At 42.5% G+C, this 18,151-nt stretch overlaps 1 protein-coding gene across 1 annotated transcript in view; it reads right to left on the bottom strand.

Moving 5' to 3' along the window:
- Positions 1-18,151, bottom strand: part of PCSK2 (proprotein convertase subtilisin/kexin type 2) — a 110,160-nt gene that overhangs the window by 23,424 nt on the left and 68,585 nt on the right. Inside the window, exons 6-8 of the mRNA XM_040612205.1 lie at positions 10,215-10,291; positions 3,624-3,712; positions 773-948 (exon numbers count right to left, since the gene is read on the bottom strand). Of these exons, the coding sequence (XP_040468139.1) occupies positions 773-948; positions 3,624-3,712; positions 10,215-10,291 (342 nt within the window). The remainder of the gene's footprint in view (positions 1-772; positions 949-3,623; positions 3,713-10,214; positions 10,292-18,151) is intronic.

Genomic DNA, 18,151 nt, shown 5'->3' with positions numbered 1-18,151 from the left:
TTTCAGGTCTTTTCATTGTGGAAACCTATCTACGAACAACCAAGGGGAAGAGGCTCATTCCCCACAGCACCAGGAGCAGCTGTGGTTGTCCTGGCTGCATGACACTGAAGAAATGGAGTTTGTTTGTTTGAACTTACTCGTCTTCTTTTTGAGTTGTGGCACACATTTTACCCGACCTTCTAACAGAGTGCATTTTAACCAATTCCAGGATGATACTGAGAGACCATAGACTGTTCCTACAAGGAGGTGGAAAGGTGGGAATAAACAAGGAGGCTGCTGCTGCTGTGGAGTAACATTACTCCATGGATACCTGAACAGCTGTGGTCCAATCACAGCTATAATAATGACCATATATGAGTGACCTGAAAAACACTACAAATCCAAAACTATAATTAAATTGCTAGCACACCAAACCAATGTGATGATGGTAGTACCACTGGCATGTTTCAACTTGGGGCATACTTACAGGATCAAGCTTTTCCATTTTGACTGTGAGGGCACAGAAAAGCATATGTAAGCTGACTAGAGATAAACACATTTTCATGTAAGACAGCACAGTATGCCAAGACTATACAGTAAAGGCAATGCCGCAATATTGCAAGGAGAACATCAACGGACCTTGGAATACGCTGATATCTGGGATAGTTTACACAACTGCATAGCGTTCTGCAACATCTATGGGAGGATCGCACATTCCCAAGTCATTGGTTTCAGCGCGAGCGTGTACATGTCTTTCTGCCCCAATAACCAGATTATTTAATAAGAGTCTTACCTTGTTCACACCATCTGCCATCGCTTGCAGCGTTAGCTCTCTAGGTCCATCCACCGTCTTCCCATTATCAGTTGGTCCCCAGCTGGCACTATATATATCTATGACTTGAGGCATATGACTGATAGAGGAAGCCTCAATAATGTCTGTCATAAATGGCTGGTCGAGCATTCGAATACCTGTCGATTTAATCAACATGAACGTGAATTATACATTACCCAGCACAAAATGAAATCCCAGCACCTGGAGAAGTCCCACAGTTACAGGTATTTTACTTCTCTGGCAGTTTCACCCACTCAGTAATTCCGCACTCGCCATTCACATTTCACCAGGGTGTGCTTGGCCAGCAGGATGCCAGCACTTAAACACCAGCTACAGCAATGCCCAGAGAGAGTGCTTTGTAGTTAGCTAACTACATTGCGTTTTCCATCTATTTGAAAACACTTTAAAAACAGTAGTATTCAGCAATCTCAGCATTTCATAGTGTTGAAGCAATATTAATAGTATTTACAATAGGATTTCGTAACAACTAGGGAAAGGATTAAGGCCTCCCCATCTCTAATTTATACTCAGTGATGCACCGACCCTTCATTTTTCAAGTAATTTTCCTGTTTATTTTGGTTCTTCTCTAGAATTTAATCAGAGAGGGGAAACACACTACACAATGATTTCCTGGAAAAATATAATTGTGTCAACATGCAGATGTAATAGCAAAACATGGCCAAAGCTAACTAAAACCTGCTTCCTTTAACCCATACAGCAGTAAAAACCAAGTCAGAGTCCTAATGATACAATCCTAGCACAAGCCAACTTCATAAACCCTCAGTGTTGGCCCTAAGCAAGCCAGAGAGCGTGACCAAGACCAAAACAGCACAAGCTGTTACATCCACCATGCCCCCCACACAGGGCAGTTTCACCGACCGCCAACCTCTTGGTGGCCTTTGGATGAGACCTGAGTAACCAGGGGTACATTCCAACTCTCATTGGTAGCCTTAAGTTGCAGTTCAGTTTTTCCCAACAGTTTTAGGACACAGAAATCACTACCACTGTGAATGGCAGCGAGGACCCCGATTTAGAAGCCAGTGCTTTTACTATATTAAATACAAAATCCATGTGCCAAATGTGAGGCTGGAGCAAGTGGTATAAACCTTGACTAGAAACCAGGCCAAATCTGGATATTCCTGATCTGCTAATTCAAGCTAGAAATTATGAAGCCAAACTCAATGAGTTTAAGAAATGCCTTCACATGCTTTTAAAATGAGGTTCGGCACTGAAACCACAGAATTAATTATTGAGCCTGGGGAGGCAGGGGAGCCACAGGAGGAGCCAAGCCATCTGGTTTGACTGTAGGGCAAAAAAGACATACAAGAAGCAAAACACACGATGCCCCAGATCCTTCGTTACCAATTTCCAATTCCACCTTCCACAGACCCTGAACCATGCCAGCAGCACTCTCAGCTCTAATCAACTTCCACGTTCCCGCTGCCCACACGATGGTGCTACAGGTGCGTACTGTCCTCAGGCAGGAAAGGCTGGCACTTTGAAAAATCTGTGGGGATTTTGAACGAAGTGGAGAAGCACGGAAAATGATTTGTAGGCTGTTGGTCAGCAAAAGAGGCTTTCACCTCTTGATTTTTAAGCAATTATCTTGAAGTTATAAAGTTGTACTAATAATATAAATGAGGTCCTGTAAAAATCCCATACTTAATTCACATTCATCTAAAAGTGGCTATTGTCAGAATGTAAGTTTTGGAAAATGTCCCATCCCTGAAGGGGATGCTACTATTACTGAAGAAAGGGGAAAAGCACTAGACCTGCCTTACTAGCAGTAAGCTAGTAAGTGAGTTACTAGCTCTCAGTGATTGAGTTACTAGCTCTCAGTGATACTTCTTGGGGTAACAGCTTAGCAACATTGCTTGGTGCCCTCCTACAGTGGAGATTCAGCCTTCCATCACGTAGGCGACAAGGTGAAATGCAGCCTCCCCCAGACTCTTCTGACACTGGGGTGAAACAGGGACTGGCCAAGCAGAGCAGAGATGCTCATGCACACACACTGTAAACCAGTCCCAGGAAGCAATGGATACATCCACACTGGTGTTTTGGTGTGGACTGGGAATGAAAATGAAATTTATAAGCATCTATCTCTGTTCGCTGTGCCTCAGTTCTCATCATGAAACAGTCTTACAGTGGGAAAACTAGATTTCTTCAGATTAAACTAAACCGATGCATGCTGTTCAAGAGCCTAACTCACTCCAAGCCTGTATTCAGTCTCTCAGTGCAGACAAGAGCTAGTTAGAAGTAAAAATACCCAACACACCCGCAGTATGAATGCTGGGTCCTAGGCACCACCCATTTCATTCTGTGCATCTGCTCCTACCACTCTGCATCACTTGTTAAAATAAAGAAAACCAACCACCGCAGAGATTCACAGCACTGCAGGCCCTGCCCTGTGAGAGCCTAAAGAATAAGAGCAGCACAGGATTTGCCTTTTCAAATAGTTCCTAAGTGCAGCAGGAATTTGTATTTTACCTCCTGCGAAATGAGATTTGTCACAAATGATACTGCAGCTACGCAGGGAAGCAGCAGTGAAAATCAGTACACAAACAGAAGCTGGCATAAGAAGGAACAGAGCTGTTCCTTTGCAATGTCATTAAAGAGGCTCTATAAGGCCCTCAATTGAAAAGGCAAAGCCATGGAGAAATTCCTCTCCCCAGCTGCTGTGAAAAGTAATAAACACATGGTCCAGAGCCAAGCTGCAGTCGGGTCCTGGGCAACGCTCCCTGTCTCTGCTGGGGAAGCTCTGCCTGAGGCACAGCGTGTTAAGGACCACTGACACCTTGAACTGCTACCGTACCTGCTACCTTGGAGTTGTACGCAACTCCCACGCCGCAGATGTTGTTGTTGGCCGCAGCGGACACCTCTCCCGCACACCTTGTCCCATGGCTGCAGAAGGGAAGACAGAGACACCATGTGAATCCCAGCTAATACACGTGCTGAGTGGAGGTGGATCACCATGGTCTTGTTTTCGCCTCGCAGTCAGCTCCCAGTGCTTCAGAGGAAAACCGTTCCATGGCCAAGTGTTGAATGCTGCCCTTGGATACTCAGATGAGCTCACTCCTTCCTAAAGCAGGAGATAATCAACTTCCCCTCTGCAGTATGAGGGATGCTTGCTCTGAGATTAACATGCATACTTATGCTGCATTCGGTTGTAAAGTTATTCAGACCTTTTCTTTTTAAGTCTGTCAAACAGGTTCTGCCTTGTTACCAGCTATTAGTCAGCAGAAACAGGCCATTGACAAAACAGTGTAAAAATAAGATCAATATTAACTCCTTTGGGTTTGTGACTTGACAGTGTGACACCCGTTATTTTGAACCCCACAGAACAGAGTGTGATCCCCTTTTTGCTGTTCAAACACGTGCAAGGAGCGTATCCCTGCCCACAAAAGAAATGCTACGGAATGAGGGGGTGCAATATCAAGCTCTAGTAGCGGAGGGGAGGACCATGATGGTCGCTGCACTCCTCAGCAGCGGAGCTGTGGCCTGGCTAGCCAGGCCCAAAACTGGCCAAACCTAAGGGCATGTGCGTCGCTCTCCTCCAGTGCCTAATTCCCAGGAGAGCTGACAAGGCGCTCCAGCTGTCAGCTCACAGAGTTACTGCTCAAGTGGGAAATGTCTCTGCTCTGACACAGGGGTCCAGGTTCAGGTTGACACATGGCATTTCAAGAACACTTGGCATCTGTGAAGTGCTTTACAGCTCTTAACGGAGACCCTGCAACTGGCAGTGCCTCTGAGGCAGTCCTGCAGGAAGGCAGACTGCATTTCCCTTCCTCCTAATTCATCACAGAAATTAAACCACAGAGAAGATAAATATGGACGATATAATCTAGTTTTTAAAAAATAGCACAGCAGCAGAGAAACCAGTGAAACCTGTCAGTCTTTTTAAGTTTAAAATGTTGAATTAATATGAATCCATCCTACCGCTCACATCAATCCACTCTGAGTTAAAACTGCATTGCTCCTACAGCAACCTAAGGACTCGTGCAATTAGCAGTGCTGTGCTATAAAGGCTATACGGAGTACCAGATCAACCATCCCAGGAGGCAGCAGAATTGTTTTATTAATCTTTTTTTTTCCCTCTCTCCTTTTAAGCACCTCTGGCAAAGGTGATTGTAACACTAATGAAGAGGTGAGAAGCAACACATTCTTTTTCCTGCTGTAGTTGGAAGAATATATTTTTAAAAGCAGCTCCATGAAAGAAAATCAGTGGCCTTGAATGTACAGTGTCTCGATCATGAAAGGGAGAAGATCTCATGTGAGTTCCTTTCACAAATGGGGCAGAGAGGACAGTGATACAGAATTCTTATTTAGCTGCTGGAGAAATTTCTTTCAACAATCAAGCAGATTTTCCCTCATGCCCTTGTTCAAGGAACTGTGAAAAAAATATACCGTTGCTAGGCATTCATTATCTAGTCACCTGTGGTCTAGCTGCAAGCCACAGAGCAGAATAAATGGCTTTGTTAAAAAATTGTCTTGACCGATGCTGGGGTGCAAAAGAATTGGTGACACTGCCAGGTGAGCTTTCTCTCACAGAGGGAAAAACTGTATTAGGACCTTACTCGTGAGAAGAAGGGTCCTTCTCCCCATCTCATCTCCCCAGTGCACTGGCCTGCATGATAGGGACTGCAAGCAGACCTGTTCCTGCAGCTCAGGGTTTAGATACTGTGCTGCTGACTGGAGACAAAAAAAATCACATGTGAGTTAGTGGAAAAGCATTTGGTTGAATTATTAATGGCAAATAGCAGACTTTTCCAATTTAGCCCTATCCGCTGTTCATATATCATTGATAAACCCATTGTGGTTTCTATGAAGTGACCCATGCCATGGGCACAAATCACAGCTTCTCTCTCTCCAGTGTTCACCCCTTCGCCATTATTTCAGTGTTTATAACAAAGGAATAGAAAACAATTATTTTCACCTATGAATAAATTACTTCAAAGGTAAACCATATATTAGCATGCAGAGAAAATGTTCTATAAACATTATATAAATGCAAACATTTTACATGAACATTCATGAAAAACTAAGGTAGGAGAGGGTGATTCAATTGAAAAAGTTTTGCCTTCATCTGGTTTAAATAACACATCTGTACTAGTTATGAAAATTTCACTTTGCTTTGTCTTTGAAACTATTTCTATTTCTAAAACCCACTGCCAAGGCTATTCTAATGCACTTCTATTGACGTATTTTTTAGAAGAGTCAAAGATGGCACAGATTTCATCGAGGTTCCTTTTCATCTGGTTTGAAATGCTTCTGCAGACAACAAAGGACAGGATCCATCCTTTCTAACTTCAGCTGTCTGCAGGGGAGGGCTGTGTAGAGCTGCACTGTCAATAGCTGGGACAATCTGCCTATCTTGATCACTTTAGTTGCTTGCATTGGGCAGCAGTCAAACATGCAAAGCTCAGAGGGACACTTTTGTGGGGCAAACGCCATCCCCTTTTTACTCACATGACATTGTCAGCTTCTGAGCACTTGAGCGTTTGCACAAGCGAAAGCGTTCCCCTGCTTTGGGGAGAGTGCCACTCCGCCTGCATCCGAACACGCCAAGAACCAGCAGCAGTGCCGTGACTTCTCCCTGACGCTTGTGCCGTAACACTGCAGGTAGAAAGAGCTGCTAAATCTGTTTATACAAATTCTCAATTATTATGTTGTTTTGTTGTTTCCATTGCATCGATTGAAAAAGGAGGAGGAGCAGAGTAGGTGGTTTTGCCTTGTTAATGAGCGCTGTCTGGAAGCCGAGGGGAGCTCTTTCCTTGACTCAGTGATATTTTGTCTGGATCCAGAACAGGTAAAGGACATTTCTACCTCTGAAGAATATGGGGTTCCGGGACAGAGAAAATTTTTGCCCTGATAACTCATATCTGAGTGAAAGAACATACAGAATACAAAGGCTACAGGAGTAGAAATAATTATTGGCTATTTGTATCATGGCAGAAATTTGCAATTGCAGTGCTCTGAGATGGGAAGCCCTGAATCGTTCCTTCTGCATGCTCACAACAAGAAATCAGGGGGCCGTACAGACATGTCAAGCTGACTCCTGTGGGTACCTCTGCACTGCACAACATGGTGCATGCCAAGGCACTGGATGTGGTTCAGGGGAAGTGCGTGTTAAAAATGACAGGCAGTATCCAAAGTTGTTCCTAAAAAACACTGTGAGTGCTGTGGGGCTGCCTCTGCTTTTGGGAACAGGGCTTGGTTCAGGTTCCTTCACTGCTTCTCAGGCTCAAACACAGCCCTGCCCAATACTGCACCCAGTGTCCCCTTATCCTGGCTTGGTCCCCAGGCTGTGGGTCTGAACACAGTCAAGCAGTCGGTGTGGTAACCACAGGAATAGATCCCTCAGCTACCCAGTCATCTATGTGCCTCTCCCTGTAACAGCAGCCAAACTGCTGGACTGCAATTCCCCGCCTAAGGCACCACACTCTCCCCTTCCAAAACCCACCCCGCTTGGTTTCATAGGCCAGTAGCTGCTAGATGCAAAGGCCAAAGTGCTTCCAGAAGCCTTAAAAAGCACAAAGTAGAAGGGGAATCTGTGCTTACAAGCATAGCAGCTGCAATTAATGAAATACTCCATGCAAAAACCTATCCTTTTTTTTCTTAAAGTGTAATGACACTTTGCACATGCAGCTGGCAGCTCACAAAAGCCCCTTGGTGAACAGTCCTCTGCTTCTTGTTCCACAAATCACTTGAATTGCTCACATAGAAATGTATTCTTTATGGAAAAAGGGATATTATGCTATCCTATTTTGAGTCTGATTCTCCTGCATGCATAAAATTCGATGGGAGATATAACACTGACTGCAAACTGAGCAAAACGGAGCCTTTACTGCAGGCTTCTCTGAATGGCTTTTCTGTGTAACTACTCTCTTCCCAGATGCACCTGTGCGGCTACACATATGGATAGACAGACTGTGTCACAGGTAGACAGTTGTAACCTACCAGTAATAATAATCCAGGAGTCAGAAGTTATGACAATAGCTTATATGAGCACATCAGCTTGATTAACAGCACAGCAAAGAAATGCACAGAATAAAACACAGTCACAACTACTCCTGAACAGCTGGATATGGTGTGTTGGTTTGCACCTTAGCCTGGAGAAAACATGAAATCTTGCAAAGCCTTCTTGAATCATGCAGGAAGGAAAGGGCTGCTTTACTGAATGTGTTGCTCCCATGATTTACCTTGCAAGGCAAAAAATTCCGTCTCACCAAAGAAATCTCAAGGTTCATGACAATGAATGCTATACTTCCTAGATATCCAATTTTTGGGAAAGAATAACGAAAGAAACCTGCAAAGCAAATCCTGCATCGTTTTCCTCCTCCTGAATTGAGCTCCCCATCCCCTCAAGAAAATAAATAGAAAAAACCACCCTGAATCATGTTGTTCTCAACGATTACAGATCGGGTCACTGGTGACCATGCTGCTCCACCCTGGATTCTTCACTTGGGTGTCTGAAGTTAGTCAGAGGCACCTGGGGCCAGAGACCATAACCCTTGCCATATCCAGGATGCGTGAGGCCCGTTTTATGAGACTCCAGGAGGTAATTCCGCCTCCAGGGCCACCTTGCAGAACACGTGAGGACTGCAAACTGTGCCCCACTATAAAATACTTGATAGCAGCACAATCAGTGTTAATGGGGCTTGGCAGAAAACACTTAGTTTTATGAAGTTCCACACTGAAAATGACAGAAGCTACCATTACCCACTAAAGCTAAATTTAATTTTCCTCCGTGCTGCTCCAGAGCTAAGTGATACCTTTCTCCTACAAAGATCCTTTGCATAAATAAAGTGAGAAAGGCAGCAGACCTTCACAAATTAGAGCCCTAGTCTTTCTCCAACTTTCCATTCACTAATTGGATTCATACTAGTTTAAAAGTGTCAGATGCCCTTTCCTGAAATGAAGGAGAAATCTCATTGGCATCTTGCTTCGGCTGAAAAATGGCAGGACTACAAAGGAAGACATAACAGCTCCTAAATCTGTTTGATCCGTTCCAGGAAGCCTGTGTCTGAGGTGGAAGCACAGCTGCTCCACTTCTTTGTTGTGTCACTCTGACAGAACTGAAATTAATTTGTTTAGAAATAAAAACAAAACCCTCATACAAAACTCTGAGACCATCCATACATAAATTAGAGATGAAAACCACATTAAATAGGCTTGAAATGTTTTCTGATAAGCACCAAGACCGAGCCCTGAAACATTTAGAAGTTTTCAAATTCTCAGTGGTGCTGCCATGTAAATGCTTGCAATACATTTGGAAATTTCATCGAAAATATCCTGAAACCATTTTTGCAAATCCAAGCTAGAACCTGAGACCCCGAGGAGTATGCTGCAGAGCCAGAGATGCTGGATGCAGAGATCACCGGGTATAAACACACCTTATAGGTGTGCCTTGGACTCTGCACCCTTGCCCACGTTAGCATCTTGCTAGGAGCCTGACAGAAAGGGCTTTTTCATGGGACAGACGCAGAACTCAGGGCACACATGTTTTTTAAAGAGCTGTTGAAACATCTTCCATTTTAAGAAAAAATAAGTTTAGGGAAGCAAAAAAGCCACACTTTCCAAAATCTGAAGCCTTTTGTTCTAAGCCATTCTTATCTAAACCATACCTTGAGGATCAGCCCTTCTCCTGCTGGAAACTGGGTAAGTTCAGAACACACTGAAGGAGGAGTGGGCTGTGGGCAATCATGATGTGTTCAGGGGCAATAACACAACAAGAACAGCTGCACTGTTGGTTCCAGGTTTATAAACACAATGGAACAGGTTCCCAGTAGAGTACATGGACTTGAATTCCTCCAACAGCTAGAAATAACTCTGAATCAGCCCTGAAATGCCACCCATGCAGACTGTCCTTAAATCAAGTTGAAAAGACAGACAATCCAGAACTTAACATATGATTTAATTGTTTTTAAACTGGTCATTCTACACCATGCTGCTTTTCTGCCCTCTTAAGTCTATGAACAGGTGAAAAGACTTTTTTCCCCCCAAAGCCTTTTCCTGTCTCTAGCTTATTCCCTTTAAAACTAGCAGTGATACTGCCTCAGACATGATAGACTGGAAACCAGTTTATACAGATCTGGGTTACCCTCACATCCTAGGAGAGCTGACAGAAAAAGGTATGTGGCTATTACGTGTTCAAACAATCTAAATATATACTCTTCTGAAGCAGCAACTTCATTTATAAAATGTTTGTTCGGTTCTGTTTAGAGGTTACCTAAAAACCATGAAGTCATAATTAACCTCTAATTTTCAAGCAGTAGTGAGACTGCAGCTTCTGTTCTGGCAACCGCTGAATTTAGTAGAAAACAGGCATTCCACAACTCCCAGGAAATACTTGCAATTTCTTTAGCAAACCAAAGCAAAGAGCAGGCTGATCAAAATCCATTACCTGTTAAACCAGTCGTCTGTATAGCGGGGGTAGGGGTAGGGGTCATTACTGCTGAAGTCGTAGCTGGCTTTGGCATTCTGCAAAACACAAAGTTGTTCAGTAAGTCAGCAGAAAAACAGATATGCAGGGCAAAGCAGAACACAAATTGAAGGGGGAGCTGAGAATCATTAGCAAACTTTGTCCACTTCATTCTGCGCGATGCATCTGGACACAAACCAGTCCTTGTTGTGCTGTGCCACTTCCCACACCAGCCACCTGGGGAAAGATGCTTTCTGGAGTGCAAAGCCTCCTGCAGACCATTAGTATTTCCAAACTGTGGGCTAACTGGTGAGGTGGTGTGAGAGCTCTGGTTACTGCCGAGGGACCGTTCACCAACACTCACAACAGTATATAGGTGTTGGGCTATTTGGTGTGGCAGGACAAAAGTTAAATCCCATTTCCCGAACAGTGGCGGAAGTGTCCACACTTGAGTCTGTCATCATAGAACTATTTTTTCAAAAACTCATTCGTGGTACTACAACAGACAGATTTCTAGAAGCCTTTCAATGCCTAAGAACATACATTTATCAAAATTCAAATGTAAAAACTGCATTAATGGTCAGCACATATGCCTGAAAATCCCTTTGCATATTTTCTTTGTCCTTTAGTTGTCTGAACAGCTTCACAAATGCAGCTTTCAGGCGCTTTTCAAAATGTCAGCTCATGTCTCTGCTTTTCATATAAATCTAATCGTTTCTGATTTTGCCCTATCAGCAGAGTTAAGGACACTCAGCAACTTTCGGATGCTAAATCTGAGAAACAAATGGAAAGTTTCAGAAAGTCAAGTGCCATCTTCCTTCTTCTCTCTTAATGAAAAAATAAATAAAGGGTGACTGAAATTAAGCTTTTAAAAATATTTAGAAGCTTCCTCTCAAGTGTATGTTCACAGAGTTTATATTTTAATAAACACTATACTCAAGGAACATAATTATGTTAATTCTTAATTAATGTGTACTTGCATTCTTTCTAAGATTTGGCTGAGCATGCTATTGAAGATAATTTGAGACTCGTGAATGAATAGCTTTGCTCCTAAAAACATTCCCCTTCAGCAGATTCTCAGTTCCTGGGGTACAGGAATAGACAGTCCATTGGTAGCACCAAAGTCTTTGGGCTTTGGATTCAAAACTCCTAACTCCCCCAAACTTGTGCCAGAACGAAACAGGGACAACATTGTCCTTGATCCTTGAAGGGCAAAAGTAAGTATCTTTCAAGTTACTGTACAGTGATTTTTTGGGGTGATCATTTCAGAAAGCCTCGTTGCTTAGATTCAGCATGGACAATAAACAGTTTGCAGCATTTGAATGGCACAGAGATCTGCAGAATGGTTACCACACGGCTTGATGCTGTTCTCAGCTCAGACACAGGCGAATATCCTTGTTGATCTCTCCGTATCTCTAAACCAAGGCCCTGATTTTCAGCCTGAAGATGCCTTCCAATAATGTCAGCTATAGCCACAAATTCGCAGGGCTTCTAAGTCTCTGTGACCAGGTGTGTTTAATTTACCTCTTTAATTACCACAACTGCTTATACAGCACTCTGAATGGCACAGATTTGTATGAACTAAGAGTAACCAGAACATGACTTTTCAGCCAGGGAAAGAAGGGGAATCTGACAGTGGTCTATAAATCATGAATAGCACAGAGAAGGTGGACAGGGAGTTATTATTTACTGCTTCTCATAATGCAAGAACTAGCAGGAATCCGTAGCAATCACTAGAGGGGAGATTTAGAAGCAGTAGTGAACAAGAAGTACTACTTTTCCACAGAACATGTGATGAGTTACAAAAGTCACTGTCCCCCAGCAATGCAGAGGTTCAAAGCCTGAATGAAATAAAAAAGTGGTTAGGCAAATTAGCGGAAGATAAATCTGGAAGAGATATTAGATGCTGTGCTTCCTCCTTCTCTAACAGTCCATGAAACAGTGAATGTAGAAGCTGGGAGGCCATAATCAGGTAGACAGGAGACAGTCTCTGACTTGGTGACCATACTGGTCCCCAAGCATCTGCTGCTGGCCACCGGCTGGGGACAGGATCCTGAGCTAGAAGCCTTCGGGCCTCACCCAGTGTGCCTGACAAAAGCCACGTGGCACAGACGTCCCATCTTAATGCCACAGAGCAAGTCTGAATTCTGCAGTGTCCAGGGGAGTGGTGACAAGGATTTGTGCAAGGGGCCGGGTTTCATCCAACACATGGCAGTAAAAGAAAATGAGCTTGTCAGCAGAAGATCCAGTCCTGTTCTTTATTAACGAGTGCAGTTATCTGCTCCTACCAGGGCAAGCTGGAGAATCACATCCTACAGTAAAGTCAAAATAGAAACGATGACTCTCTCCGAGTAATTTAATTAGCAGATAAAACCTACTCTGTCACAGAGTTTAGCTTGGCAACCTTTGGAGAGAAATGCATTTCAATCACAAATTAATGAAACTTCACTGCCTTGGACCAGACATGGCCTAGAAACTATGCAGACTGCAAATAACTAAGCTTAGCTGCAGTGATTTCAGATTGCTTCTTTCAGGTAAGTATGGTCTAACTCAGTACTAAATGCAATTAGTTCAATACATTGCCAGTTTCTTATTCAGTCAGAAGCTCTGTTTTCACTCTAAAAATATTGTACAGGCGAGAATTTAAACTCAGTTGCGGGTCTGCTGTGTTTTTTTCCCATCTGGAAGAAATGCAGTCCTACTTCCATAGAAGACCCTAAGCCCAAAGTGGGTCTGGTGAGATTGATTTTTCAGGACATCATCAGACATGCAAGCACCTTGTGGTACCTATCAACCACTCTAGAATTCCCTTGTGCAAAAATGACACAGGGAAAAGCCCTTCTAGCTGTGCAGATGTACCACTCGTAGCCAGAGTAGCAACAGGCAAAGGAATTCCAGCATGAAAGATTCAGCCACCCTGCAGCAGACTGCAGCTCTGCTGTATGTCCCATGAACCCAAATGTCAGCTTATGGAAAGGTTGCTTTAGGCAGGCTATAAACAAAGTCTGCAGCACTCTTCCACATCCTGTGTCTCTTACTTGCTTGATTTTGGATCACTGCACTCAAAGGAAAAAGATATCTAATGTGGCAGGAACCATCCACAAAGGGCAAAATTAAGAAGAATTCTTGGAAAGAAAGCAACTGCTGACTGCACAATTTATCTTCATTAGGACCTTTGAGAAAAGACAGTGAGTTTCAGCTTCATGAAGGAATATTCCGCCCACACTATGGAAGCAGTGGAACAGGCAATGAAACAGCAGCGACAAGTACAAATGGACTGCTTCAAGTTCCTAATTTAAAGATCAAATCCTCAAACATCTAAGCCTCAACGTTTTTTAATTTTTTTTTTTTTTAAAGCACAAACCAGTGACAAATTAAATCAGTTTCAGCACTGGACCAAAAAGGGAACTGCTTCAGTGGACAGCTAGAATATTTCATCTTGTGTTTTGAGAAGTCAGTATTAAAATCTGTGGTCTGCCATTCTCCTCCACAGGCTGGACTCCCCAGCAGGCAGCAAGTGGGAACTTACTGCTAGGATTTAATCAGGGTAGGAACCCAGGAGGTGGCAACCAAAACCAGTGCAGATGAGTATCTGCAACGGCATACTGAAATGAAAACACTTTGCTTTTCAATTCAGGTGACTCAGTTCCCAGTTTTAATGCAAAACTCATCGTCTGGCAGTTAATTCTCCTAGACTTGAAGTGTCTAATATTTGGTTTTCAAGGTAATTGCCTGGTCTTTTTCACCAGGGAGCAACTCCAGCCACCAATCTTAGGCACTGATCCCAGACTGCAGTCCAGCCTTAGACTAGTCATTAGGCACACAGTCTCAGAATGAGATAATCCTATCCCTCAGGTTCAATCAAAACCAGTTTGTTGTTGCAAAGCAGTTAGAACCTGATGTTTATCAGTCACCATCTATACACAATTACTTATAAATAATGTCTATTATATAATTAAAATGCTATTACAGAAAGGAATGGTATCGTATTTTAAGGCATATCTCTATTTTTCCTTTCTAGCCACTACCCCAAATAAGATGCTAACAGAAGAGTACTGGATGAGCGGGTGAGATTCTTTCAATCTTTTATTAAGTAATGGCTTATATACCACGACATGAATAGACTACTTTTGCCTATGTATAAAATTCTGCTTGCCTTAAAAATAATCTTAGACTGACATTTCCCAAAGAACTTGCCTGTACTTTTAAAAATACATGCAGTAAAACCTTCTGTGTAAAACATTCATTATGTAAAATATGACAATAACAATATATCCGTTGTCCCATGTGTTGCTCAGATGTATAATAAAATTATGTACCTTGAATAATGCAGCAAGCCCATAATTTTTTATATGGCTTTACAAGCCTCTGAAGCATAATTCACACACACTTCTCTTTTTCTCTGTGACTCAAGAAATGTGCCTATGCTCACATGCTAGTCCAGGAGACAAACAATTAAAGACACAAGTCCCACTGGTCACAGTCTGATTCTATTCATGATGTTAAAGCACTGCTGAATTTAGCCCAGAGATTTGTGTCTTTTAAAAGAGGAGAAAGATTTTTAACACAGGTGGCATCTGGTCATAGCTTCTTCAGGCAACTGCAAATCCTTAGAGATCTGAGGCAGAAAGATACCTTTTGCCTGTTTGATTTCTTTCCTGATCCAAAGAGTGAGCAAACCCCTGGGCTCAAATTACAACATATAACATCTCAGAGGAACTGTTCTAAAATAACACCGAATGTCATGTGGAAAAATGAAATTCAGTTTTGTACACACAAGCTTTAAGAAAATGGAATACGCTCACCAGGAGGCAACATTTTTCCTAGGAGAGGTGCTGTAAGGCACACAGGTCACTAATGAAAAACTGAGGCACTGTTGCTAAGTCAGTAGTCAGTACAGTAAGCCCTTTTCTCTCTGCCAGGGGAAACATGCTATTTTGCTTTGTTTTGTGGATTTTTTTTTTTAAATGGACATGAAAAAAACCTGCAACTTCTTAAATAGCTCTGCCTTTACATGAACTCATTTACATATCCTATATTACTATCCAGCAAATTCAGAGCTGCATTCAAGACCTTGTGGAGACCGAGAATACATCCACAAAGTAACGGGCCATGGTCAAAAATACTAACCTTAAAGAGCAAATTCATTGCTGGCAAATGCTGTCATCTCCCTCCAGAAACATCAGCCTTTTACCCCGTTTTTACAGGTGCATCACAAAAGTAAAAAGACACAGCCAGACACCAACAGCCAGATCTTGAATAATGGATAAGACTGCAGCACACTCTTCCGCCGTCCTTTTCAAAACAGTCACTGAATAATAATACATTGAGCATCATTTTAAACGCATTGAGCAGAGAAGTGTGCTGGGTCCTGAATAACACCTGAGGTGCCCATAAGCCCTCCCAGTATTCCAGTTTCAGGTATTCACTAGTGTCCCTGCCTGGCCACAGACCGAGCAAGTACAGAGCACGCTGCAATGGTGATTTCTGTTTGTAGTTACTTCACTTTCCTCAACATTCACCAAGCATCTGGGATTAGGTCAAAAGCAAATCTAGTGCAATTACAGCCAAAAGAGGATAAATTGACTACACACAACAGGTGACTACTGCTTAATTTAGAATAGTAAAAATAGTTGAGATAACAAGCAGTAACAATTCTAATCCTCCAGTTCTTAGAACTTATAGGAAGACAGGTTGGCTGTCCAACCTCTGATGTAACTTTGTATTTTGCAAAGCTGAAACTTTTTTCACTGCTTAGGTTTAAAAACAAACAAAAAATGCAGCCAAAAAACCTCATGGAGTCTCATGTTAACTCTTACATTTCTCTTAATTAAGACAGCATTATGTTTAAAATTACAGTTATGAAGAAAAACAGTTTCACCAAGATCATCTTACATTGTGTTCTTTCTCTACATTGAACAGATTTCCTTTGTCAAGCAACTGATGTTCCTCTCTACGTATCACTTGGCACTACAATGTCACATAACCTCTTATTTTTTTTCAGCACTAACTTCCTTCCTACTTCCCCTGCAGACAAATCAGAAAACCAGCATGAGTTACATTGCCGGCTGGTGCTCTCCAAGCCAAGAAAGGCTGGGGATAAACAACTTTTTATTTCACGTGGGCATAAAGCACCTGGGCAGTACAGCGGTGATGTATACCACACAGGTAGATCTAAGCACAAACTTTTTAAAGCTTCAAAGAACAGAAGAAATGATCAATTCCATTTGTAGGTACCAACACTGTTGAATGTTTTTCCAGTAAACAAAATGGAATTGCAAACACATCCAACTAAATGCCATCTAACTCTCTGCAGCTGTTTGCTAATGCTCAGCTAAGGGGTATATAGTCAAAGAGGACAAAAAAAAAAAAAAAAAGAAAGAATCACAAATATGCAAAGAAAATTTAGGCTGGGCAGAATTTTTAAGTAGTGGAGAATTAAATTTTTTTCCTAACAAAAGTTTTAATAAATAAAACCAGTTTATTGAGATACTCTCCATTTCCTCCAGGGGAGCCTGCATCTTCACCTGACATAGGAAAAAGCCTAAGAAATTGAGGCAGGCATGAGACTTTATTAAAAAGCAAGCAGCCAAATGAACTTGTGCTTGTAATAAAGAGGCTGCTTCACAATTCACCTCTTGGCATTCTTAGCCTGCTCCACAATTTTCAAGTTGATGTGGAGGAAAGCTGAAGCACATCACCAGTTGTTAATTACTTGGAGCCACAGCTCTGAAGGCAACAGCAAGTTAACCTACAAAAAACCCGAAACCTATTTCTGCTCAGTCAAACATTCCTTAATTTTCAGAGGGGCTGCAAAAAAATCTTCAAGCTATACCTACAACATACTGAAGGTGTACTGAATGTTCATAGGGAGGCATATTGCTAAGACAACAAAATTAGTACAATAAAAATAAATTAGGCAGCTAGTTACTGTTAAAGATTTTCAGGGCATGTAGCAAATTTAAAGCTTTAAAGTTTCAGGCTGTGGAGTGAACTCCTTGATATCTTTAATTTGGGGGGGAGGGGGAAGAAAAAACCTGGCATCTAACTGGCTAGAGATAAATTGGATTATTTTATCATAAAAGCAAATACAAACACTGTAATAACTTTTACTGAAAAATACTGTGAACACACGTTTCATCTAGCTTTAGTGTTCCATTTTATTAAAAACCTGGCACACACTCCCTTGCCAATACATGGATCTTTTCTGCCTTCAGATACTTTGATTACCTATTAGCATGACCTACTGAAGTTGAGAGAGCAACAGAGGTATAAAGCTGGCAGCAGAGAAATGAGGTTCAGGTCCATTATTCTTTGTTATATTCCTGTAAGAAATAACTGACAAGTTTGTCCATACATGAGACACACGCCGGGTGCTGAGCTGCAGCACAGGTTGTGTTGGCAGTGTTTTGATGGCAGCCAGCACTTACAGCCTCTTGGAGGGATGAGCTGGAACTGAAGGGAGCTAAGCCCTCCTGTTCCTGCCCGTGAGCCCAGACTACAATCTACCAAAATCTGCCATGGGCTCTCGCACCAAACACAGCCCGCTGGGTTCAGATCACACCCAGCATAGAGGTCTCTGAAGTGGGAAATGGTGGATAAGGGATAATTTCTTCCGTCACTGTAAGAAAATCTATAGCTCAGTTTTCCATACAAACTCAGCAGTCATTTGAATCCAGTCACTTAGCATGACACAGTCTGGGTGAAGAGTGACCACGTGCACTGGGAGAGCAAACACTTCCCTGCTGCTGTGCGTGGCTAGAGGGTGCTGGCACCCACATCACTCTTGTGACCGCAAAGGCTGCGCAGTCACAGTCGTTAAAAACTGATCAATTATCAGCAATTTGCACAGAAAAGTGCAGGAATACTGGACATGCAGTTATAATGGCATAAACCAAATTTGGCAGGATATTCAGGAT

This window comes from Falco naumanni, chromosome 12, assembly GCF_017639655.2.
Source record: "Falco naumanni isolate bFalNau1 chromosome 12, bFalNau1.pat, whole genome shotgun sequence".
NCBI classification, from domain to species: Eukaryota; Metazoa; Chordata; class Aves; order Falconiformes; family Falconidae; genus Falco; species Falco naumanni.
The sequence above is the reverse complement of the archived record's forward strand: the minus strand, read 5'-3'. Positions and strand labels throughout refer to the sequence as shown.